The sequence below is a fragment of the Dryobates pubescens genome, chromosome 12 (genome assembly GCF_014839835.1).
Source record: "Dryobates pubescens isolate bDryPub1 chromosome 12, bDryPub1.pri, whole genome shotgun sequence".
NCBI lineage: Eukaryota > Metazoa > Chordata > Aves > Piciformes > Picidae > Dryobates > Dryobates pubescens.
Window position 1 is genome coordinate 17,688,673 of NC_071623.1, and position 24,759 is coordinate 17,713,431.

General features: G+C 43.6%; 1 protein-coding gene across 1 annotated transcript; it reads right to left on the reverse strand.

Annotated features, from left to right (window-relative positions):
* Window positions 1-133: 133 nt before the first annotated feature.
* Window positions 134-22,049, reverse strand: UBASH3A (ubiquitin associated and SH3 domain containing A). The gene is made up of 14 exons (XM_054165938.1): window positions 21,937-22,049; window positions 18,236-18,289; window positions 15,990-16,176; window positions 11,713-11,911; window positions 10,828-10,997; window positions 9,502-9,710; window positions 8,543-8,669; window positions 7,167-7,275; window positions 6,753-6,875; window positions 5,836-5,928; window positions 5,129-5,273; window positions 1,476-1,582; window positions 1,167-1,273; window positions 134-271 (listed from the first exon to the last, which is right to left on the reverse strand). The coding sequence occupies exons 1-14, from the start codon at window positions 22,047-22,049 to the stop codon at window positions 134-136; spliced, it is 1,881 nt and encodes a 626-aa protein (XP_054021913.1).
* Window positions 22,050-24,759: the final 2,710 nt, after the last annotated feature.

The following is a 24,759-nucleotide window of genomic DNA, read 5'->3' on the forward strand; positions in this document are numbered from 1 at the left end:
TTCTGTGCTTTGACAACTCAAGAGTGGGTGACTTCCACCCTCTGCAAGCCTTCTGGCTGAATCACTGGACTGTGCTGAGCTATAACCTGCCTTTGGCTCACGTTGGATGACTGCAAAGGCAGATCTGGCTTTCTTAATCTTCCATGATACCATTTCTCCAGTTGAAGGCTGCATTTGCTCCATGAGTTAATGTCTTCACTGGTGGGTTGACCATCTGCCATTGTTTTTCCTCTTTCATCTCTTCACAGAAACACATGCCCAGTGAAGGGATCTAGGAAAGAAGTTACCAGCAGAGTTACTAGCAGGGTCATTTCTTTGACATGAAAGAGTGGGCTTTACTACAGAACAAAGCAGAAATTGAGACTGTTCTGAGGGGAGAGATCAGGACATTTTGCCACTTCTGAAATGAACTAAAACCAGACCAGTGGCCTGTAGGATGTAAGCTGAACTTGTGTCATCACCCCACATACTTGGATTTGATGATCAAAATATGTTCACTCTTCTTGCCTTGACAGTAATAGTAAGAATATTTCTGAAGACTGAATTCTCTATATAGTCATACCTAAGCTATACCAAAGCAGATGGTAAGGAAAACTAGGCTGAAAAATTCTGCCACCAGTGATAATACACAAATAAAGTAAACCACCCTCCTTGGTGACAAAGTCTCAAGCAAAGCTAGCAAGAAAACTCTTCTTCATTCTGTAGCTAGGCACTCTAGTTGTGAATTTACAGTGACCCAGAAAACATCCAGCTTCTTAAAGAGTGACTCACTGAGTGTAGCTGCAGGTTACACTCACAATACTATAAGGAGGAGGGGGAAGGCTCCTAGCCCTGTTTTTAAAGGAAGGAGACCAGTCCAGGTCGAGAGGTTTCCAATGTGCTTCTTGTCTGTAGGTGCTACTTGTCATTGACTTTCTAGGGGAGTTGAATGAAAATCTTCTCCAAAGACTTTGCTACTAGGCACATGCTGCTCACCAGGAGAAAATCCTTCCCCTGCCTTTCCATGCTTTGATAAAACTACACAAGATTGCCTTTGTAAGGAGAAAGCTAATGTCACTGGTACTAGCCTGCAGTTACATGCGTGTGTCACCACATAAGCAGGTTCCTTATTAAAAGTATACTGTAACAAAAAGAAAGCTTCCTACTGAAAAAATGTATCTTCTTACCTTTCTTACCACCTGGGCAAAGTCATGGCTGTCTCTGGCAGGAAGTCCTATCAGAGGTCGGGTGAGGGATGCCAAGGAAGAGCCATGTCCCACAATGAGGATGACACCTGAGCAAAGAGAAATAGTAAGAGAGATGCAGCATTGCCAGTTTACCCATCAGCAGAAGGGTAGGAGGAGGCTCTTTTATTATTCTATGAATGAGTCTATCTTATGCCCTGTGCAATACCAACAACTCATGTTAGATGTGTTCCTGTTGGTAAATCTGTGTCAGTTCCTGCTACAGAATAAGCAACGATGTGAAACCTTTACCTTTGCTGGAGCAGGCAGTGATGATTTGTTTTATAACTGCAGAGCTTCTGCTTACATATTCTTCATAACTTTCTGATGGCATCAGAGAAGAGAGAGAAAAATTACCCCTGAAAATAAAATCACAAATCACAAATGTTAATCTAAATGAATACTAGGACACAGTTAGCACGACTGGATGACTGAATAAGAGAAAAGGCACTTGTTTAAAAGGATGTAGGTTTGTCTAATGACTTGGTTGACTTACTGCCTAAGTCTAAGACAGTTCTGTTGACAATGAGCAATTCTGTTGACAATGACACTGCCCAGCTATGTACTGCAGACTTCCAGAGCCGTGCAACTTCAGCAGCCCTGGCTAAGTTCAAACCAAGGTGAGACACTGATGATGTGAATACCTTCAAGATTTGGTGCCTCAGTGTTAGTCTCTTTAATAAAGCAATTCAAAATCATCAACAAATGAGGCATGCTCACATCATCCAGACAAATGGATAGCAAACACTTTTAAACTCACAGAGTTAAAAAAGAACAACAGTGTTTCCAGGGACATTAATCACAATTAGTCCTAAACATCTTAGTACTTCTGCTGAGACCAGGCTTTCTTCTTTCTTTTATATACCAGGACTTTTCAGGCATTGAATAAATATTTCTTAAAAAAAATTAAGAGCTAGACCTTCAAGGTGCTATGAGTCAGGGCAGCCCCACAGTGACACTACAGCTTAAACTGATGGATGCCATGCACCCTGCACAGACTCATCCCAGTTGGGAGGAGCCTGCGGGATCCTGGTGTGTGGTGGCTGGTAGTGCCAAAGGTAAGTGGCTAGGAATCCGAATTTCTCAATGATGGGTGGCCCTGGCAACCTTCCCAGAGCTGGGGGACAGGCAAAATAGGCATCAGGAACACAGTCAGCAGGCTCCTGTCTTTGATAATTACCTATGTATCTGGTGCTTGAATCAGGGCTTCTTGGCAACAGGGTAAAATTTCTCCAAACTCACTATCTATTTTTCATGTCATCTTTTTAATCTGTCTTCTCTAGGAATGGGAACCATTCACTGCTACAGCTGACAAATAGTTTGCAGTGTGTTGTGATACAATAGAGGGTGTACATTTTTGTTCTACAAACACTTTCTTCCTCTCCTCTGATTATCTCCTCGTTCAGTGAATAGGCAGGAGTGAGGCTAGGTTAATATATTGTATTAAAGTATGGTATCACTGTGTACTCACACAGGCAAGACCTCAGTACGTTATGTCAGCACAAGGGCAGAAGCAGAAAACAGGTGGCAAAACCACGTGAAAGGTTCATAGTGGATTGTTAATCAGAGCTAATATTGATCCCGGATAGGTTAAAAAAGTTTAGATTGCACTACTCAAAACTAGTCTGCTAAATTTGGCAGAGTGGCCTTTTGTTTTTTTTTTTATTATGGGCTGTCCTGTTGGCACCTCAGCCCCTTTAATGTTAATCATGCTGTTCACCAGCTACCCTGCAGCAGAACTGAGCATTCCCAGCACTAGCTCAGGTGGTTTCCAGGCTAAATAGCAAAAGGAGTGCTCAGTCCAGGCTAAGATCTTGTGGGAATGCTGTGTCCAGCTATGAGTGCTACAGGGCAAGTGACATGAGGACTAACAAGTGAAAATCCAGAGAGGAGCAGTGGACAGAGGCCCAGAAAGCACAGCCTATAAGGGGAATGGGAATAATTCAGCTCAGAGGGAAAGCTGAAGAAGGACATGATAACAGTTTACAAAAGGCTGCTGTGAAGAGGCAAGGAAGCGTTTGACATAGGCTATCTAGGATGGAAGATCACTAGTGGTCTTGGGAGCTCCCTTCTTTCCACCATGAAGAAGGCTGCTAACTAACCACCACAGCCTAGGCACTCGGCTCTTAGTGTGCAGCTGCCTGCAGTGAGTCACAGCACACAATGAATGAGCAGCAAAAGTTTTGACAGCATTCACACTGCCTGTTAGTGACACTGGAAAGGGGAGAGTTTGGGTCATGTCCACTGGTGTCATACAACAATCAGAGACTTAACTTACTTGAAGGTTATCATTTGCAATGGGTGAATATGGCAAAACCAGCCTGTGGGACCTGAGGATTTTGAACTCTGAAGGTGACAGAAGAAATTGTCATCATATGTGCAAGTCTATAGTTCAGCCATCCTACTTTTCTCTGGGCTTGAGAGGGCTGTGAGAGGTCTGAACCCTGTAGTTAGCATTGCTTCAGAGCTCCCCCTCTGAACTACTTATTTACAGTTTATTTTGAGGCAAGAGATTTTGTAGTGGGAAAACACTCTGTTGGTGGTAAAACACACCAGAAAAACAACAACTATGATCCAAGAAAATGAAGGATTTTATTCCTTCATACAATTTCAAATGAAGGTACTCACTTGGCTGTAAGAAATGCACCAAGATGAGAAAAGTTTCACAAGTTTCCTTTCTCTCTTTCCTCTGTATGTGGGAAATCCCAGAAACACACTTATTAGCTAATTTCCTGGGTCTGGCTGCGCAGTGCCAGCTTGTGAGCAAGACAAGGAGCCAGGTTGAATTGGAGGCTTATAGTTTCCTGCCCTGTTGCGGTTTGCAAACTCAGAAAAGACATCACTCCACCCACCCCACCTTGCCCCCCAAGCTGTGAGTGCCCCAAAAAAGTCCTTACTGAACACACTACTGATCTTTGAGCAATACAAAACAACACGACATCCTTCCTCACCTAATTTGGTATAAACATCAATTGCACTGAAACATTGTTATCCTACCTGCCCCCTAAACCAGAAGGACAGCTGGCTCATGTTGAGCTCATCCCTTTCTCTATCCTGTGTGGCTCTGCTCTAAGGTGCACAGGGACCCCTCACTTTCCATTCCAATTGTACCTGTTACTTCAGTGACAGGAAACAGCAACATTTCAGGTGTGGAGCTGTACATCTTGCCACCTTTCAGCCTGGGTGCACCCTCTGTTGTGGGGCAGTCCTCTTACTGCTGCCCTGCAGACCCTCAGGAATGGACTTGCTAACCTTTGCTAAAGTTACAATTCCTGATTGCTGAAAACCACCATGTTATTTACCCAATGGATTATTCTTGACCAGAGGGGTTGTAGAGTCTCTGGAGATTTTCAAAACCTGCCTGGATGCATTCCTAAAAACCTGCCCTAGGTGATCCTGCTTTGGCAGGGGGGATGGACCCAATGATCTCTAGAGGTCTCTTCCAACCTTTAACATTCTGTGGTTCTGTGATTCACATTTCTAAGGTGGGTTCCACATAAACCAAATGTAAAAGCAAAACTCCTGGTTTCTGACTCTAATGCATGTAATACAGCTATGCTTGTGCGTGACAGGGCCTGAGCCAGCAGATCTGAAAGTGACACCAAAGTAAGGCTGGTCCCATATACAATTATTGGATGTTAGTGCATGCACAGGTGCACCTGTGGGCTGTGTTCCCAGGTGGGCATGTGTGACTCTGTGTCAGAGCAGCAAACGAAGGTGACTCTTGGCACAAGACAGATGACAACATACAGTATTTTGGTAACAGATCATGCAGACTTGAGTTTGATCAGAACAGCCCACTTTTTGCAGTGTTCATAATGGTTTATGGCAAATGAAAAGATGAAGATGCACTGCAGGGAAAACCAAAACCCAACAGCTTTAACAGCTTGACATGTAGCAATTACCTGTAGCTTGTGTCTATTTTGTAAGAGGCCTCTGCCAGTTCTGTCACGGTCATGAAGTTAGGAATTGCTCTGCTTGCTTCCCACTTGGTCCACTCAAACAAACCTGGTTCCACCCTAATTTTGACTTTTTGATCTAATTTTAGCCCTGCAAAACCAAGAAATATTTATTAAGGAAAGCACACTCATTGTGATGCACTTATGCCATACATTCTACCTTGCTCTCTATGATGTTTTCACTAATGAAGAATTACTCATTGTCAAACAAAAGAGCATCAAGTTGATTCAATGCAGCCAAGATTATATTCTTGTCTGACTAATGTTAAGGCACTATGAGTTCTTACATCGTCATCATCACCATCACTATTATCATTGTTATTATTATTTCTGCAGCTCTATTGTGATGATCTGCAAGGTACAGGAGAGAACAGAAGAAAAGACCTCAGTAATATTGCAATCTGAATGGACTTTAGACAGGAAATGTTTTAACCAATTTTATGTAGTGTTTTGCTCAGTGGTCCTTGGTGCAGATTAATTATTGCCTGTGTTATCAGCTCAACAAAACCACCTTGTCTTCCCTGCCTAAATATAGCAATAAGTAACCACAAAGTCATACATCTTCTTAGTTATTCATCTCAGAGACTTCACAGAAGTTTGATGAAGATATTTTCACCACAACAGGAACACCTGACCGTTTTTTTCTGTCTTACCCTGCAGTACATGTTGAGCTGTCTGTATGCAGCGCAGTGCAGGTGATGAGTAGATGCAGCTGACTGCCACCCCCTGGTCCAGCAGAGCTTCCCCTGGATGGGAATAGCAAAATGAGTTGCTCTCACTCAAATTGCAATAGATGAGAAAATACTGCAAAATACTTTCTGCAAAGAACAGCTTGAAGGTTTTCAGTTTCTGTGACAAGGAGCAGATACATCACAACCTCTTTCTGTTATTTTTTTTTCGCAGTTGGCTGATCAAGTGCTCTAGAAAGTTCTGTGCACTAGAAAGTGGCAGCAGCAAGTTTACACTGAGTGTTGGAAGGAGAATTACAGAAGATTCCAAATTTGCAGACAGCAATGAGGCATTTGGCTGTCTCCACAGACCTGAATCATCTCAGACAAATATTTGCACCAGACTTTCATTGCCCCAGTCAGGCACACTTGCTCAGGGAGCAGAAACCACTTTACCTGGTGAGTGAAATGAGTCAGGCTAACCTATGCCATCCAGTCATCAGGTACCTATGATGAGGCGGCCACACTCTGCTGACCATGAAGCTACTTCTTTTGGCCAGCCTCTTCATTCCTCACTGCCCATTTAGTAACAACTGTGTAAGACATTAGCCCCTTGCAGACAAGCAGTGGGGCACAGGCAGTGTTGCAGCTCCTTTCTTTTCACTTTTTTTTTGTTTCTTCAAAGACTGTCAGAATGAGACTCAAAGATGAGCAACCAGTCCTGCCCTCTTTTTTACTATTTAGCAAGATCTTGCAGTGGTTGCTCATGAAGGAAGTGTTACCACAACGAGTGCTGCTAGGAAAGAGTTTTTTTCTACTGCAAAGCCAATATGAGGTTTTGCAGATGATGAAAGCCTGTTTCTCAAATCCTTATGTTTGCAGCAAGATATTATCCAGCTTACCTATAAGCCTTGACTGGAAAACACCACAGCAAGATAAAGGAGGATCACATTCAAAATGGTTTATGCTGTCTTTCCGCTTTGGCAGGGTAGAAGGGAAGTTCAGATCTGCTCTGTAATATTTTCCTGAAACAAGGTGGGACATTTTGTCACAGCACAAGGCAGGCAGCAGCTAAACACATGGATGACATTTCATTATAATGACTTCATTTCTTCTGAATAGTTAGATGTCTGGTTCTAAAAACTCAGCCCAGAGTGATATCTCCAACGGTAAATGAAACAGGTCAAGGCCTGTTCTCCTGCAACAAGGGCAAGTGATGTTTGCATTTACATGTTGGAGACTGAATCTCTTACACATTAATGGGTTTGATTGCCTTTGGTTCTGATTTGTTAATATGCTCCCATTATCTTACTCACCATCTGCAGTTAAACACTGTTGAAGCCAAGATTTGCCAAAGACCTGATCAACTCTTTCCCCATGGCGCATCACCAGCACACCTCTTTGCAGGGTGGAATTCTGAGGCAGCTGTGTAAAAAGGGGGTTTCATTACAATATTACAGATAACCTGCATGAAAAGTCTGGATTCCTGGATGCTGCTTGATGAAGGAACAGGCTTGTTCTGGGAGGTTTGTAACAAACACAGAGAGGGAGAGAAATAAGCTGCCATAATAAAGCCTTTATTTGTGACAATATAAGCCTAACTGGCCTTCCACTGAAGGGAAATGAAAGAGATCCATGACCTTAATGTGCTATAGATTAGGTTTTAACTCTATGTTTATATTAGTGAAAGGTAGTACTGATAACAGATCTTTTAATTCCAGTGTGGGAAGTTTTAATAGCTATAACATAGCTGATGTAAACAAAAGTGGGAAACTATTTAAGATTCAAGTGGTAATGCTCTTTTCTACACCAGGACTGACACCAAGCTTGTCCTTCTTTTCTTAGTGAAAACACTGCTTACATGTTTTTGTAACTGTAGCCAAGTCAACAGTGAACACAGATCTCCTCTTTGCTCGTACTGTATGGAATTATAGATAAGTTCTAAGCAGTTTTGAGATGGCATACAATGCATAGTAAATACAGATGAGAAGATACAGAGGAACAGGCCAAAGGCTTTAAAATTTTTTCAGTGCTAGCTCATGGCAGCATTGTTGCTGTGGCACTGGGGTTAGCAATGGGTACCTTCAGCAGCAGAGATGGGAATTGTTAAGAAGTGGTATGAGATTAATATTAATTTATTCTGCTAAAGAGTATTGCATTTTTCTCATGAAACACACATCCACCACCACAATATCAGAGTCTAAAACTAAGGTTTTGTGGTCTTAGTCTTCTGCTTGGGAAGAGCCCAGAGCCTGAGGAAACTCTGACTGTAGACTTGTACATCTCTAAAATATTTTCCTCAGGCCAGTAAGTGGCTGTGGCACAGATCTGAGCTAGATAAGAGAGGCCAAGAGCAATCAAGAGACAATGGAAGGACATGTGACTCATTCTGAGGATTCTGTTTTGCAGTCATATGTACAACTTCCTGGGGGGCCCAAGGATGGAAGTGTCCTCAAGGTGCCCTCAAATTCCTCTGATGTTAGCACAGCTTGAGACTGTGTCCTCTTGTTCTGGTATACATCTTATATGTTACAAAATATACCATATGGTATGAGCATGTGAGTGTGTGTGCATTACAGCATAACACGAAAGTGTGAGGAAGAAAAAGGAAGGTACTATTAAATTTATTAAATGCTTTTTATTAATAGTACAAGCACATAGCAAAGATAAGAAATGGAAAAGAAACAGGTACCTGCAGAGGAAGTATGTTGGTTAGGCTTCTTGACATACTAGAACTAGGAACTTCTCCATTCAGTTTTTCGTTAGGTTCATTTTTGGTTTGGGTTAAGAATCTTGGAGCTGCGGCGAGAACACATTCCCTGTAGAAAAAGCAGAAGCAATGCACACACAAACATGTGGGTGCACCCAGGAACAGAAGGGAGTTTTAAGTCATTACATTGTATACAGGCAGGTGTAAGGCAGGATTCATCTTCCATTCAGTATTTTTTGCACATTTGCTATCCACTTCATTGCTTTGTTCTTGATTTAGAATATGCCCAGTAAGATGAGGTTAAAATATTAGGAACTGATAGCACGTGTCTGGTGTAACCTTGCTAATGTGTGACCTTTGAGCAGGAAATACTGCCTGCTTGCCTCCTCTCTGTCTCTGGAGACTCAGGAAGAAGTGTGCTACAACTCCCTGCTAAGAAAAAATCAGCTTTAATCTACAAGTAGCATGAGGTGTTCTGTCAGCTTCAGGGTAAAGTGCAGGAAGCCACACAGATGCCTGCTTATACAGGGTAAATCAACAAGACAAGGGTGGGCTCAAGGTTGTGGAGTAACCTTTATGTGGTTTCATTTCAAGTTAATGTTTCAAACTCAGGTACTCAGAAAGAAGGAAGCAGTGAGCCAGGCTGGAGACTCAGCCTGCTTGGCAGTATGAGGTCTTTTAAAATTCATTAGGATGTTCAGGTTGTTCAGGAGTGAACAGAGGTCATCCCTCGAGCAGCTGAACTAATGAACTCTGGGTGTTTGTGGGCATGTGTCCTACCCTTCTTTCAGAAGTCTCAGGATCCCACCCAAACCCCCACGGCCCTCCTCTCCCCTGCCTGCATCACCTCCAACTCCTGCCTGGCAAAAACAAATGCTGCCATGGCTCCCCAGCAGAAAAAGGAGCTGAAATAAAGCAACACTCATGAAGCCTCAGCTCACCTGTGCTTCACCCATGTGTCTGACTCACTGGCCCTCTCAGTGTAGTTTTCTGGAAGAAACCCCCTGCAGCCAGTCCGATGCGAGGTCCCAATCACCCAGCCTTCGCACACATCACTCTGCTGCGATGGGTCAACGTAGATGAAGTCCCCAGTATTGATCAAGAGTTCATCAATGTTCTGGGGCTTGTACTGGAAGAGGGCCCTCAGCGTCTGGGGGAACAGGCAGCAGGGTTAGGCTGCTGCCCAGAGCCCACCGTTGCACGTGCCACAGCAGTTCAGGGGGTGCTTGCTCAAGCCTCTGCTGGACACAGTGACTGATACTGTTTTCCACGCTGCAGTGTGTTCTTTAGTGGCACTTTGGCAGAGAAAAATAAGACATTGCCACATTTGCAGCATGTGTTAAAAACAGACATTTGGTTTTCATAAAAATACCTTTCTCCTGCCACTAGCACAGGCTTATTTGAAAGCAAACATAACGAGGGTGTTAGCAGCTATTTTTGTGACTACTTGCAGCTCTCCTGAATCCGGCCATGGCAAAGCAATACACTGATCTGACTGAAAAATGTTGATCATAGCATAATATAAATTTGGAAGTAAGAACTGGAAAAATGTTGAGTGATCTTAACTAAGAGTCTTTCAAGAGGAAAATTGTCAGCGAGAACTGTGTCCTGCTCACTGGTGTGAGCAGGAACTCGCTGGAACAGCCAAGAAAACTAATTTTACTGAATGGAATTTTCCTGAAAAGCTGTGATCTGAGAAATCCTAGCAAATATTCGAGCATCATCTTATTTTCTCATGCCATGGTAAGATTAGTTTTTTTTCTGCTGGAGTTTGGGATTAGAACTTGCTGACATGCAGGTCAAGCAACCTTCCGTAAAGGTGGCGTTCTTCTGATTCAGGAGTACGGTTTCTCAATGCAAAGAGGTACTAGAAACAACCATGCTTTTTGAAACACTGTACTGTGCATGCATTGATTTCATCCATAAAAAAGAAGAAAGAAAAGAAAGGGGAAGGGCAAGGGCAAAGGCAAGGGGAAGGGGAAAGGGAAGGGGAAGAGGGAAGGGGAAGGGAACGGGGAAGGAGAAGGGGGAAGGGGGAGGGGAAGAGGGAAGGTGAAGGGAAAGGGGAAGGAGAAGGGGAAGGGAGAGGGAGAAGGGGGAAGGGAGAGGGGAAGGGGAAGGGGAAGGGGAAGGGGAAGGGAAAGGGAAAGGGAAAGGGAAAGGGAAAGGGAAAGGGAAAGGGAAAGGGAAAGGGAAAGGGAAAGGGATGATTGTACCAAAGAGCCTGACCACAGGCACAGGAAATTAAATACATCTGATAACGGTACCTGGTAATGCACAAAACGCATGTCCCGTGAGTAGAGAGCAGCTACCCACTGGCAGGTCTCCCCTGGGTTAATGCATTTGGCCAATTGTTCCAAAGTTTTCTGATGATGAGGATAAAACTTATGAGCTAAAGTAAGGTGGAGCTGCTTTAGGCAGGGCTTCACATGGCAATCTGTGAGTGAAACAATCACAACACATCATAGAAGTGAAGGTCATTTAAAGTTCCTTTTCTTGCTTTATCCTACATGCTTTGCATGAATCAGGAAATATCACAGTAGTAAATTGTAGTAAAGTAGGTCACAGTTTTGCTGAAGAGTGGTTTTGAAGAATGTCATGGTTTAATCATGCCAAAATAATTCACAGATCTGGATAGTGTTTGCTTCCTGGCTTCAACTGGGAAAGAAAAATGAACAGGGTTTGAGTCCCTCTCCTAGTCTGAGATGTATTGAACACTTTTCTCCCAGACAAATCTATGCTGGGGCTGTGTTCCTTCAGTCTCCTCTGGTGATCCAGTTTCCCTTAGATGTCACTGAAGTGGAGATTGGGATTTATTTCTGAGAGGTGCAGTCAAACTATCAGGCTAGGCTACAGCACTATGAGGATGGAGGTCTGGGAAGAGGGCACAATATTTCATCTTAGATATTCCAACTGATGACCTGTCAAACTACACAGCAAACCATTTCAGCTTCCAGACAAAAGCTCTGTGTCTTCAAAGTCTAAAACATGTTCCCCTGCCCTTACTGTTTTCAATTATGTAGGAGGAAAAAGTGCTTGCTGCCAGTAAAACATCACCTAAGCTCCTCAGAAGACACAGGAGACATTTTCAGTACCAAGCCTAAGCATTTGTGCTACTACCCACCCATTTTTCTCTCTGATGTTGGTCCTACCTGCCAGGGCCGAAGCCTCTGATGAGAATGTCACAGCAAATTCTTTGAGGATATTGGCATGGCTGTCACCAACAAAGAAGCCGAGGTAGCTGGTGGATGAATGTAAGGATAGAGAAAGAGATGGTGGGAAGCGTTGTGAAAAGTTGTCACTGACTCGCTTTAAGGTGTCATACAGTATTTCCACTTTCTGGTCTTCACACTGAAAGAAAACAGAGGAGGAGCAGGCTTTACTCACCAGTTCAGTAACCACCTGTGTTAATACAGTCTCACTAGAAAACAATGGGGGCATTAGACTTTCTGAGAAAGACAACACACCCTACAAATTTATCTGTAATTCCAGGTATTAAAGCCAGTAATATTGGGCAGTTTGATCAGCACAATATCCTGGTGCTATAACAGGAGGCAGAGCCTTCTGCCAGCAGGAGTATCTAGCCTACTGTTGTGGTTTGGGGCAGGACAGATTGCTCTAATGCCCCAGGGGGAAAAGGAAAAACTGCTTCACACACAGGATTAGAAGACTGGAAAATTTAAATGGAAAATCTATTCACAAGCTACAATACTACGATGTTAAATGAATATTGGTGAGCAAAGCAAAGCATATTAAATACAAAGGAATGCATGATCTGGGTATAACATAGAAGCTCATCAAGCCAAAGAACTTCACAAAAAACCTCCACCAAATCAGACAAAACCCCCAGTATTCCTTTTCTCCCCACCAGGGGTTTCACATATACCCCAGGGCTCTTTCTTCCTCCCCACTGCTAGGCTGGACTCAGTCTGGCCAGCTCTAAAACTGCCTCATATTGGTCCCTGGTATCAGACCTAAACAGGCCAAGGTTGCACAGTGAAAATTAGTCAGACCTTGAAGGCCACAGATGAGACTGGAACCATCCTCCTTCCACACCAGATAAGGTATCTCACTGTGTCCAGCAAGGAGGAAAGGAAGAAAGAGAAAGAAACTGACTTTGCAGTCATATATATAGAGATGCAGGATTCATGGGAGGAAATACAAAGATTGCATGTATACCTCCTGGACACTTTGTACCTTCTGCAGGTCTGCTTTATGGTTCCTTTTTAAAGGCACCCAGCTCAAACTGAAACACCTAGGTAGAAAAAAGCCGAAAGACATCTGACAGGTGTGCAGTAACCTGTCTGCAATGAGGCAGGGACCATAATTTCACTCTTCAGTTCTAAGTAAGAATTTGTGCTATTGTGGCAGTTTCAGGCTATGCCTTTAAAAGTCGGCTGCAGAGTTGGAGCAGAAGAGTGGAGAAGTATAAACAATTCACAGTTGGGTGTAAAAAGGAAAACAAAAGATTATTCTAAAGGCATTTCAGTGGGCAGATGTGTGACAGGTACTCCTAGCACTTTCACACATCCCACTTCATTCCTTTCACTTTTCTCTGGCTGCTGAGGCTGCTTCACTGGAAAGGATCTTATCTAACAACCTTGAGATAAGAACACCAACGACTAACAATGCTTTGAGATAACAGTACTCCTAACTTCTTTTCTCTTTTCCTTCTAATTAAACAGAGAAGGGGTGGGGAGGTTAGGGGAGAGTGGAGCAGTTCCCCCGCTCCTTTTTGGGATCCCAGAAAGGGGTTTTGGGGGGTTTCTGTGCTGTTTGTTGATTGTAAATGCCTGTATAATATAGTAAATACTGTATAGTTGTGCATATTCATTGCAGTCCATTGTAGAGTGTAGTTATTGCTTGTAAATATAGCTTTCATTTGCTTTCCTGACTCAGAGAGCTGAGCTTTGGTAAATGTGGTGGCAAATTCCAAACCATTACAGTTATTGTTATCTCATAGTCCTTAACTGAATAAACTCCTAAAACTTCAAGATCTCAGAATGTGAGCAACATACCTAGCAAAATTCACAAGGGATCTTTGTCATTATGATCCTTAATGCTCTAATCACAGCAAATTAAAGGATTGTGCAGAACCATGCTAAAAAGAAAAAAGAAAAGAAAAAAAAAAGTGGTGATTAAACAGTTTAAGAAGCAAAGAGGCAAAGATGGAATTTGTGCTGTCCAGCCACTTCCATGCTGCTTTTTTCTCCACCAGAGCTATTTGCTCCATTTAGCCTTTGTACCGCTGAAAGGGAATAGCAGAAAAGAAGCAAGTAGCTCCTTCTTGACTACCTTTCTCTCTTGAGCCTTTCTCAGGCTAGAGGGAAGAGGGGTGCACCAGGGGGACACTGGACAGAGGTGTTTGTGGTGTGTTGGCACTGAAGGATAGGGCTGTGGTGACATGCTGCACCAGGGGCAAGTGCCATGCAGCAGGTTCCTCTGGGGCTGACATGTCTGAGAGCTGCAAAAGACATGGGGAGTCAAGATACAGGAGAGGGTCAGGTCAGGAGGAGGAGGTGGGAGCCAGGTCAGTGAGTCTCACATTTGCCTGTGAGGCAGCCAAGTCAGATCTTGCTGACAGCTGAAGAGTAGAGGATAGCACTGGAGGGTGCATTTATCCCTAGAAATATGCTACCTGAAACAGGGCTGGGTTGTGTGAGGTGAGAGTTGCAATTCAGTCCTCTCTTCCGGGGGCAGGCCTTTAAACCTGACACCGTCCAACAGCCCAGCAGTTGTTATTAATTGATGATTTTTGTTCTGCATCATTGTGATTAATGCCCATGAGGTACTCTGCTATTCAATATTTTGCAACAAAATACTTTTATTTTCACTGTCTATACTTAGCAGCGAGGTTTAGCATGAAAGTATAGTTAATTAACATCATCACATCTCCAGCTCATGCCTGTTTCAGCATGTCAGCTGCAGCTGATGTTCATGTGCAGCACTATCTGCATGTGAAAAGTGGATACCAGTTGGCTCCAGAGATTTTGCAGGCTGTTGTTGGTCTTTGGTGATACTGGCACCTTCACCTGTTCAGGAGAGGCAGCTCTGCTGGGAAGAGTAGGCCAGCCAGGAGGATAGTAGCATCTCCAGAATCAGAAAGTGGCCTACCAGGAGACCAGAGCAGGAGCCTGTTAAATTATTGACAAAGTGACTCAGCTGCACTGGCAAACTCCATCCCAGCTCCCTTGCTCCTTCTCTATCCCTGCATATAGTGCTTCTCTTTTTTTTTTTTTGCAACGTCCAAGCTTCATTAGAAAGGGTAAAGGCTGGGACATGCCATCATTGCAATGACCTTCTGGCTGGGACTCTGTCAGGGAGGCAGAAGATCTCCTGAGATTCCCATAGGAATAATACCAAACTTGACTATATTCTAGGATGTACTGGCTGTCACAACTGCACAGCTGGCTGAAGGCAGCCATTGCTGCCCTGGTCACGAAGGTTTGATATCTTAGATCTGTGCAGCAGTGGGCATGGTGTCTCTAGCCTGCTGATAGCTGCATGTGGGGAGCAGTGTCTCCTGCTGTCAGGTCCATACACAGCCTTGTCTGCCCAGGGCTGCTGTAGGCTGATATTAGACACATGTTACGCAGCTACCTTGAAGCATCCCACTGGCCACAGCACTTAACTTTTAGGTATGCCAAGGTCTAAGGTGGGTAGCTAAAGTGGGGTTGGGCTGAACACTCAAAATAGTAAGCAAGCACATCTGAATCTGGGTCATGTCAGTTTGATCACCAAGGAGAAGGTCTGGTACAAGACAGTGGCAGGTGGCCCAATTTCACCATATATTTGATATATGATATATTTGATTTGATATTTGAGCTTTGCATGTTGTGGTGGTTTGGCCCTGTCTAGGGGCCAGATGCTCTCCAAAGTCACTCTATCACTCCCCTTCTTAGATGGACAGGAGAGAGGGAGAACATAACAAGAAGCCTGTGGGTCAAGATAGAAGCAATGTAATGGGGCAAAAGTGAAAGATAAGGCCAAGCATGGAAGCAAGAGCAAAGATGTTATTCAGTACTTCCCATCAGCAGAAGATATCCATCTACTTCCCAGGAAGCAGGGCTTCAATACATGTAGCAGTTGCTCCAGAGAACAAATGCCATCAAGGAATGTCCCCCACACCACCTTCTCTCAATTAGATTTTATATCTGAGCTGATCTCATTTGGCTCATTGGTCAGTTTGGGTCAGCTGGCCCAGCCTTGTCCCCTCCCAACATCTTGCCCATCCCTCAGCCTACTGTTGAGGGGGTGGAGTGTTGGAAAAACACAGCCCTGGTGCTTGGCTCAGCGGTAGCCAAAGCACTGGTTTGTTACCAACACCTAGCTACAGCACTGCAAAACACAGCACTAGAAAGACATTATGGGGAGAACCAACTCCATGTCAGTCAAACCTGGCAGAGCACACATCTCTCCTGTACCTTACCGTGAAGAAATCACAGAGAGTGATGTGTGGAAAATATTCATGGGCTCTGTTTCTCCCACACTGGTGCTTGCTCTCCTTCCAGAACTCTTGCAGGTGGTTATGGAAAGGGCCAGTGGGACACAGGTAAAGAGCATACTCCTGAGGGATTGGGTCATCCAAAGAAGGATCATTGCAGTGGGAGTGCAACCTGAAATCAAGAGTATTTCATAGAGTGTAAGTGCATGCACCACTTAACTCTTGTTTCCTGTGGTCGAAGGCATCCATAGCAGAAACCAGAAAAAGGGAATACAAGGTTGCTGCTTTCTTACAGATGAAAAACTAAAATAAAGGCTCCTTACAAAGTTTCTGTCTGAAGTACTAGCAAATGGGGAATGTTTGGGGGGGGGGTTTCTGCCTTTTTTTGGTGCATGTGTGTACTTCACATTTTATTATGTCCCAAGAGTGAGTGGCCATTGGAATGGGCTGCCCAGGGAGGTGGTGGAGTCACCATCACTGGAGGTATTTAGGAAGAGACTGAATGGGGTGCTTGGTGCCATGGTTTAGTTGATTAGATGGTGTTGGATGATAGGTTGGATTCGATGATCTCAAAGATCTTTTCCAACCTGGTTAATTCAATTCAATTCAATTCAATTCAATTCAATTCAATTCAATTCAATTCAATTCAATTCAATCCAATTCTATTCTATTCTATACTATACTATACTATACTATACTATACTATACTATACTATACTATTCTAATCTTTCAGTGAGTGAAAGGGAAAGACAAAAAATATTTTAGGGTTTTTCAAGTCATTTTTCTGTTTTTTTTCTTGGCTGGAAACAGAGTACTGGAGGAGGGAAAATAAACAACGGGTAGAAAAGGTTGAAGAATGACAAAATAAAAGCTAACTGCAGATTTACAGAAGTACTCAAAAAGAATTACCCCTTTTATTCAGCCCTGATAAAAGCAAACCAGACAAATCAGAAAATGTGCAAGCAAAAATCAGAAACTCCTGTGCCACACGGTGATATCCTTCACCTTGTTCTTCACATGCTGTGTGTGTGGCTTTGCAGCTGCTGGGTTGGGAGTGATTGGAAGTTAGACTGGTGAGCGTGGCAGCATCCTTGACAGAATTTATTTTGTAAGAACATGGCAATCTCAAAGGTCTCCTCTGGCTTTTCACAAAACAAGAGAAAAAAAAAAAGAGGAGAAGAAAGAAAAAAGAAATCAAGTAAAGCAAAAAAAAAGGCACAGAAAAAAGAAAGCTGAGGAAAGTGAAAGGAAAGATTGGATTTAATTTGAAGGTGGATTAAAGCAAAAAAAACCCATTATCAACATACAAATAACGTATGAGCACTGTGTGGGAGTCTTGGTACAGAGTTAAAAGCTTTCTAGGTATCAAGACTAACAAGTGATTTTTACTCTAAGACGCTTCCTTTAGCAAGTTCAGAAGAGAGCAATGAAGCTGGTGAAGGGCTTGGAGAATAAATCTTATGAAGAGTGACTGAAGGAGCTGGGGCTGTTTAGTTTGGAAAAGTGGAGGCTGAGGGGAGACCTCATTGCTTGCTACAAATACCTGAAAGGATGTTGTGGAGAGGCTGGTGCTGGTCTATTCTCACAGGTAATTGGTGACAGAACAAGAGGGAACAGCCTCAAGCTGTGACTGGGTAGGTTTAGACTGGACATTAGGAAAAACTTTTTCATGGAAAGAGTGGTCAGACATTGGAATGTGCTGCCCAGGGAGATGATTGAGTTGCCAACCCTAGATGTGTTAAAAGGTTGTTTGGATGTGGTGCTTGGGAATTTGGTTTAGGGGTGAATCTTGTAGAGTAGGGTTATTGGCTGGACTTGGTGATCCTGAGGGTCTTTTCCAACCTGAATGTTTCTGTGTTTCTGTGATAAATAAGCAGGAGGTTTGAAACAAAGAAGTGTCTGCCCAGAGCAGCAGCTCCCATGAACTGACTAACATCACTATGGTAAAAGCAGCTTCTTCTGCCCAAGACTGTCTTTTCCTCCCCACTTCCCCCTCCTCCCCCCACAACCTTCTGCAAATAACCTTGCTTCCCAGAATCAGTACAAATACAATTATTTTTTTCTCTGTGTGGACTGAAATAAAAACAAAACAAAAAATTCCCAAAACTCAGGTGCAAAAATTTTTTTGTGGTGCCTATATTCAACTTTTTTTTTGACATAATCAGTACACGAGCAAGGATTTTTAGCGTGTTTAATGCAAAAGCACTTAACAGAAATCATAGGCACTTACCATTTTGTAGCATCTTCTATTGTCTTCTGTCCAGTAGCAGCCAAGGCTTTTTGCCTAGAAAAAAAGAAAAGAAAAGAAAAGTAAAAATGAATCAGAACAACAGGAAGAAAACTCCTATAAAGAATGGGCATGATGTGGTCACCATGTCTACCTTCCAGCACAAACAGGGCTCTTAACAGATAGGTTATTCCCAGAAATCACTAATGTCTTGAAGCCCTGCAGATAGTTTTTTTCACTGCAAGTCTGTAATCCCTTGACAACTGGTAATCCATCCTCCCCACAGAATGCCCTCCTTTGTGTTCTGGAAATGTTTCCTTAGCACTCTTACTGACTCGATGGATTTTCTTTGGGTTGGGTGAACTATCCACGCATGCATTTGAAGAGCAGGCTTTGCTAGGATAATGTTCTGGGTTCAAGATGCCAGGCCTAATCCCATACATAGAAACAACGCAAAACATATTTGTACTGGGGTTTGACAATCTGGATTGAGGCTCTCCCACAAGACAGCAGAAAGCCAGATCTAAACCATCAGTTCAGTCCAAAATGAGGGCAAATTCCCACGTGTCTCTGTTCATGCGACTATGATTCTCTGGGATCAGATTTGATTCATTCTTCCTTTTCTCACTAGAGCTTTCAAAATCTATGTGCTTGACATGAGTCATTGTGACTAAATGCTAGGTGACAGATGAAGGGTTACATCATTTAACTAACACCTATGAACCCCATTTCCAGCTCTGTAACCCACCTACAAGCTTCTCAGAAAAGACATGAAGACGAAGTAGAGACAGTGTGCATGGAGGAAAATCTGCTACATTATTTGATATCTGCTCATCTTTTTCCCTCTCTCTTGAGGCCACTCTCCCTGGCCACTAGATCCTGAGAGCATTGATTCATTTAGTAGCCTCACAGTTTTATCCTCCATCCATTCTTGTGACACTTGAGCATGCAGCAGTGCAATGAGTGGATTGAGCAGCAGAGGACTTGGATTCAACCTTGGTACTTCCTTCTAGTCTCCTGTCTTCTCTCTAGTGCAAAAATTATACATGGGCTTGATAAAAAATGTTTAAGTGTGCTTAGGTGTATGTGCAACCATGCCTGATTCTTCAGTGGACCTCAACAAGGATGATTGCTAATGTGAGTCTTTCCACTCATACTTCACCTTCTGCCTTTCTTCTCCAACTACCATGGCCAAATCAAAGCAAACCCATGAGCTAGCTGGTCTAAACCTAACCTGTGTCCTTTGTGGCTGAATACTGCACATTTTCTTTACACACCTCTTCTGGCTTCCCCTTCTCCATCACATCAAACACAAGCAACCTGTGGTTTTGTCTCTCCCCCTGCAGCCCTTCCTGTCATATCCTACTGAAATGTCAGTGCCTGCCTCTGCTCGGCCAGTGATGCCAGATTTTGCCAACCACTTGTACACCTCAAAGTGAGTGTTTTGCTGCTTCGTGCCATGATGCTACTCCCACCCAGAGAGAAGGTCTGTGCAAACAGCCCTGTAAAAAAATGGAGTTTGACTTCAGCTTTTATTTTTAATCTTAAGGCCTCCAAAATTGTAAACATGGTAAGAAACATGGGCTGTCGTGCTGCTGAGTACTATCACTTTGCTCTCTTGTGCTCCTCTGTGTGCCTGTTCCCACCTTTTGTCTCATCATATACCGTAGAATGCTTTCCAGTAGGGTTTGTAGAGCCCTTATCATCAGGAGAGCATTAGGCTGTGACCACCTCTTACTCTTCCATGATAAGCAGTGAAGATTGAAAGATAATGCATAGAACAAATTCTCTCTGTAACAGTTCCTCTCAAAGAGTGAGCAGGAATAATCCATTGAAAGTCTGTACTAAAAATAGTGTCTCCACAATGTGAATAAACCAGCTCTTCCCTGGAGCAGAAACTGCTGACAGTTCAGTCTGTGTGAGCACGAGGAGAGGCCCATTTTGTTGATAGGATGCTGGGCTTGAGCCTCACACATTGGTATTTTGTTCTTTGGGGAACTGCTCTTTTGGCATGCTGCTTGTACTTTATGAAAGATGTTGTAGTATTTCCAGCCAGCCTCATTGTTCTCAGGTCAGGACATCACAACAACCTCTCAGTACTTTCATTTATGTTTCAATCCAGGAACTAGAGAGACAGCTAAAAGGTCTTATAAAAATGCAGTCAAAATTGTGAAGGTCTTAAAGTCAATACAAACCAATAAAGTAAGCAATGAAGTGGGTTGGGGCATCTTGTAATTTTATGTTTATTTGCATAGCACTTCCCTACTGCTTCTGGATTTTGACCTGGGAAGCACAAAGCCATCTCAGGAAAGTGTTTCAAAGGGGTTTGGAAGAATACCACATGTAGGACAAAAAATACTTGAAAAATCAGCCATTACTTTGAGGTGATCAAACTTATAGCATTGGTAAAGAAATGATGAGCATAACTGTGCAGAACTGGGAACAAGGGATCCACAGTTTCTCTGTAAGTTGTGCCTATCATAATAGCATTTGTACAAAGTTGATCCACAGATCACAGCTGTCCCTAAAAAAGCAGTGCAGCACTTGGGAATGGTGGCTTTTCACTTGCTTAATGTTCAGTCACAAGGGAGAGAGCGTGCTTCCCTCTTTAATATGTTCTTTATGAGCTGTTCTTGGACACTCAAAGCTTTTTTGGCTTTTTTAATTAATAACAATTTAAACTGAAACACCTATATCTGTCCTTCAGAAATTCTAAAATCCTCCTGACAACTTCCCTGTCCAACCAGAGTGATGTTCTGGGGAGGAGAGACTCCTAGGTTTCATTTTTATTAACTTGATTAGCTGAAAGTAATGTCTCATCCATTTGAGTTGCCAAGAACAGTGCCTCACTCTTTGCTACTACATTTTCCAGGTAGGACACGCTTTTGGGAATGAAGTCCTAAAACTGACAGCCTTACGTGGCATCTTGTTAAGGAAAGCATATACTCTTTTGAAACATCTTCCAGTGACAAAATCCAGGCCTGGAAAAAACTTTGCATAGAAGTTACATCCACATTTAACTCCATTATCATAACAAAGATAAGCAGACAAAATAGAATAGAATTGAATAAATAGAATAGAATAGAATAGCATAGAATAGAATAGCATAGCATAGCATAGAATAGAATAGAATAGAATAGAATAGAATAGAATAGAATAGAATAGAATAGAATAGAATAAACCAGGTTGGAAGAGACCTTCAAGATCATCATGTCCAACCTATCATCCAACACCACCTAATCAACTAAACCATGCAACCAAGCATCCTGTCAAGCCTCGCCCTGAACACCCCCAGCGATGGCGACCCCACCACCTCCTCAGGCAGCCCATTCCAGTGGGCAATCACTCTCTCTGTGTAAAACTTCCTCCTAACCTCCAGCCTAAACCTCCCCTGGCACAATGAAAGAGGATATATCTCAAGAGCAAATTATGCACATCAACTTCTTTAGTCATTGTGAAGTTTCTCCACCTGGGGATGTGAAAGGCTGTGTTTCTTCAGATATGGATAGCACTCACATGAATGCGTACAGGGGAGGCTGGTTTTGCAATATGAGCAGTGCAGACCTCTCCACAAGAAATTCAAAGCGAGATAGATCTGATCTCTGTGCAGGAAGCAGCTAAAAAGCAAGCTTCCTATGAGAAGCACCTCTTCTGTCTGAAATACCTCTGAGTGCTGCCAAGGCCACCAAAAGCACATTACTCACGCGGTATGAGCTGGGAATCCTTTGGCGAGGAGAGCCTCGAGGAGCACAGGGGGGCTTTTGCTCCTGCGCTTGTTGCACACCTTTGCGTACAGCTGTGTCTCAGACACCGCCATCGCCTCCGCCTTCCCCCTGACTCTGCACTGAGCACCCACAGATATTGGCAGGTGGGAGGAGGGTGTGAGGGAGGGAGTAAGAAAATGAGAGCGAGAACGAGGCGGCTGAAGTCAAAGAACCCTCAAACCTCCTGTGATCATCTGTGACAAAAGCTGACATCCTGTTTTCGTAGCATTCTGCAGCTCTAAATTTTTGTTCTAGTGTGGCTAAAAAAACCCCAACAGCTACCTGCAGGCTTTTTCCATCCACTCCAGCAGAAAAGGCTTGTAGTCTAAAGGTAAACACCACAGTCAGGATGGATTTGCTGAAGAATCTGAGGTGATTTCTTTTAGCCTTCCATTTTAAATTGTCCTATGACAATTGTCTTGTGTTACTGAGCATTGCCCCTTGGCAGGCCTCCATTGGGACATTCTGGCCAGGGGCTCACGCTCCATGAAGGTGGCCACTTGTGCCCCACATCCAGGGGGAGGAAGCTTTCTGGACTCCCAGGACAGGGAAGGTCCTTGGCTTCCCCAAGAGCGTCTTCCTCTCTAGCATGAAGCACAGCCTCTTGCCAGGACTTCTCTGGGCCCTTTTGGCTTGGTTCTTGCTGCTCCTCTGGCATCTCCAGGGCACCATTGCTGCCCTGGCTCTTTCAGGCTCCTTTGCCTATCGCACATTTGTAGTAGGAGCAAGGCTGCTCTTGCTGTGGCTCCAGTTCCCCAGCAGTTCTTGCCTGTGTACTGTTAATAGGCTGTGCTTGGAAGGTCACCGGGCTTGCTGCATCATCAGAAGCTGCCACTTTCCAATTCTCCCAAGCATGAGAGCACTTTTCATGTGTCACTGTCCAAGAAGCACAGTGATGGAGCAACTTCTGGAAGGCAAAAAGCATATTTGTCACCAATACATTGGAAGATATTGTACAGTACCACACATCTTCTCTTCTTTTGTGAGTGGTCACTACCAATCCTCATTCTTCACATTCCCTCTTTTCAGCACACAGGGACTTCTTGGCCTGTGTTCCTCTGTCACTTTCCATGGCTCTCTGGCTTTCCTTTGCCAGGCTGCAAAGAGTGATTTTCCAGCTCAACTGATTAACACATCAGCCTGGTCCTGGCTGCACATGGACTTGTGTTATTACTGTGAACACTGACTCTGAAGCTGAGTCAGGACAATAAAATCCTTTTGCCATTTACAACTTCATCCATAAAAGTGGTTTTGGACCTTAAATGCCTGGGATATCAGGCAAATAACAGTCTTATTTTCATTTGGCTCATACTGAGATGTGTGGAATAAAACAGAACAGCACAGTTCTGTGTGATGCTGTCTTCTTCATGACAAGCTCTGACCCAGGGCTGAGGGCTCCATCCAGGAGAGCAGCTCTCTGCAGTGCAGGTCCCAGGCCCATCCAGGAGGCAGGGTCAGGGGTGGGTGCATCCTGGTCTGTATCAAAAACAATGCATTCAGCAGGAGTAGAGAAGTGCTCATGCTCCTCTGTTGGGCACTGGTGAGGCCAGAGCTTGAGTACTGTGTTGAGTTCTGGGTGCCACAGTGTAAGAAAGACACTGGGGTCCTGGAGTGGGTACAGAGAAGAGCAACAAGGCTGGTGGGTGTTTTGGAATGCATGTCATATGAGGAGAGGCTGAGGCAACTAGGGTGGTTTAGTCTGGAGAAGAGGAGGCTAAGAGGAGATCTTTATTGCTCTATACAGCTCTACAACTACCTGAAAGGAGGCTTCAGTGAGGTGGGGGTTGATCTCTTCTCCTAAGTAATTAATGTGGCTTTTTGCTTCTCCTCCCTCTTCCCTCCACCCTCCTCTCTATCATCAGTTTCTCCTCTCAGTAAAAAAACAAACAAGCAAAGTAACAAACTGAACCAAAACAAAAAAAAAAACCCAACCCAAACAAAAAAAACCCAACAAAACAAAAACAAAAACAAAAAACAAACCAAGTTTTATAGAATCAGAATGGTCTCAGTTGGAAAACATCTCTAAGATCATGGAGTCCAACATTCAACCTAAGACCACCATGGTTATTAAGCGGTTTCCCAAAGTGCCACAGACACGTGGGTTTTGAACGCCTCCAGGGAGGGTGACTCCACCATCTCCCTGGGTGAGGTGTACTACTCTTAAGCATTTCATGAAGCTGAGCACACATTTTCACTCTCCAAATCACAGAGTATAAATTGGTCAATAAAACATGAGATATTGCTCACAAAATACTTCTAAAACACTGTGCAATATTTAATTATAAAAGATAACTCTTCCAACCTTAGTGATACTGTGATACTGTGATACTGTGATAACCATACCTAAAACATGGGTCTTCTTTCAAAATACCTCTTTAAGTGTGCTCTCTGCTGCAGGCACACAGAAAAGGCTAAACCAAGTAAAGGAGTCATAGAATCATAGAATTGTTAGGGTTGGAAGGGACCTCAAGGATCATCCAGTTCCAATGCCCCTGCCATGGGCAAGGACACCTCACACTAAATCAGGTTGCTCAGAGCCACATCCAACCTGACATTACAAAACCTCCAGGCTGGCTTCCACCACCTCCCTGGGCAACCTGTTCCAGTGTCTCACCACCCTCATGGGGAAGATTTCTTCCTAACATCCAACCTGAATCTACCCATTTCTGGTTTTGTTCCATTCCTCCTAGTCCTATCATTGCCTGACACCCTAAAAAGTCCCTCCCCAGCTTTCTTGTAGGCCCCCTTCAGATAGTGGAAGAC

Excerpts from the sequence above, each read along its gene's own strand:
- UBASH3A (XM_054165938.1), bottom strand. The coding sequence starts at position 22,049 with ATGGCGGTGTCTGAGACACAGCTGTACGCAAAGGTGTGCAACAAGCGC. Across the intron at positions 9,711-10,827 it reads TGCGTTTTGTGCATTACCAG|ACGCTGAGGGCCCTCTTCCA; the intron begins GTACCGTTATCA and ends CTGTTCCCCCAG. Across the intron at positions 5,929-6,752 it reads TTTCCAGTCAAGGCTTATAG|GGGAAGCTCTGCTGGACCAG; the intron begins GTAAGCTGGATA and ends ATTCCCATCCAG.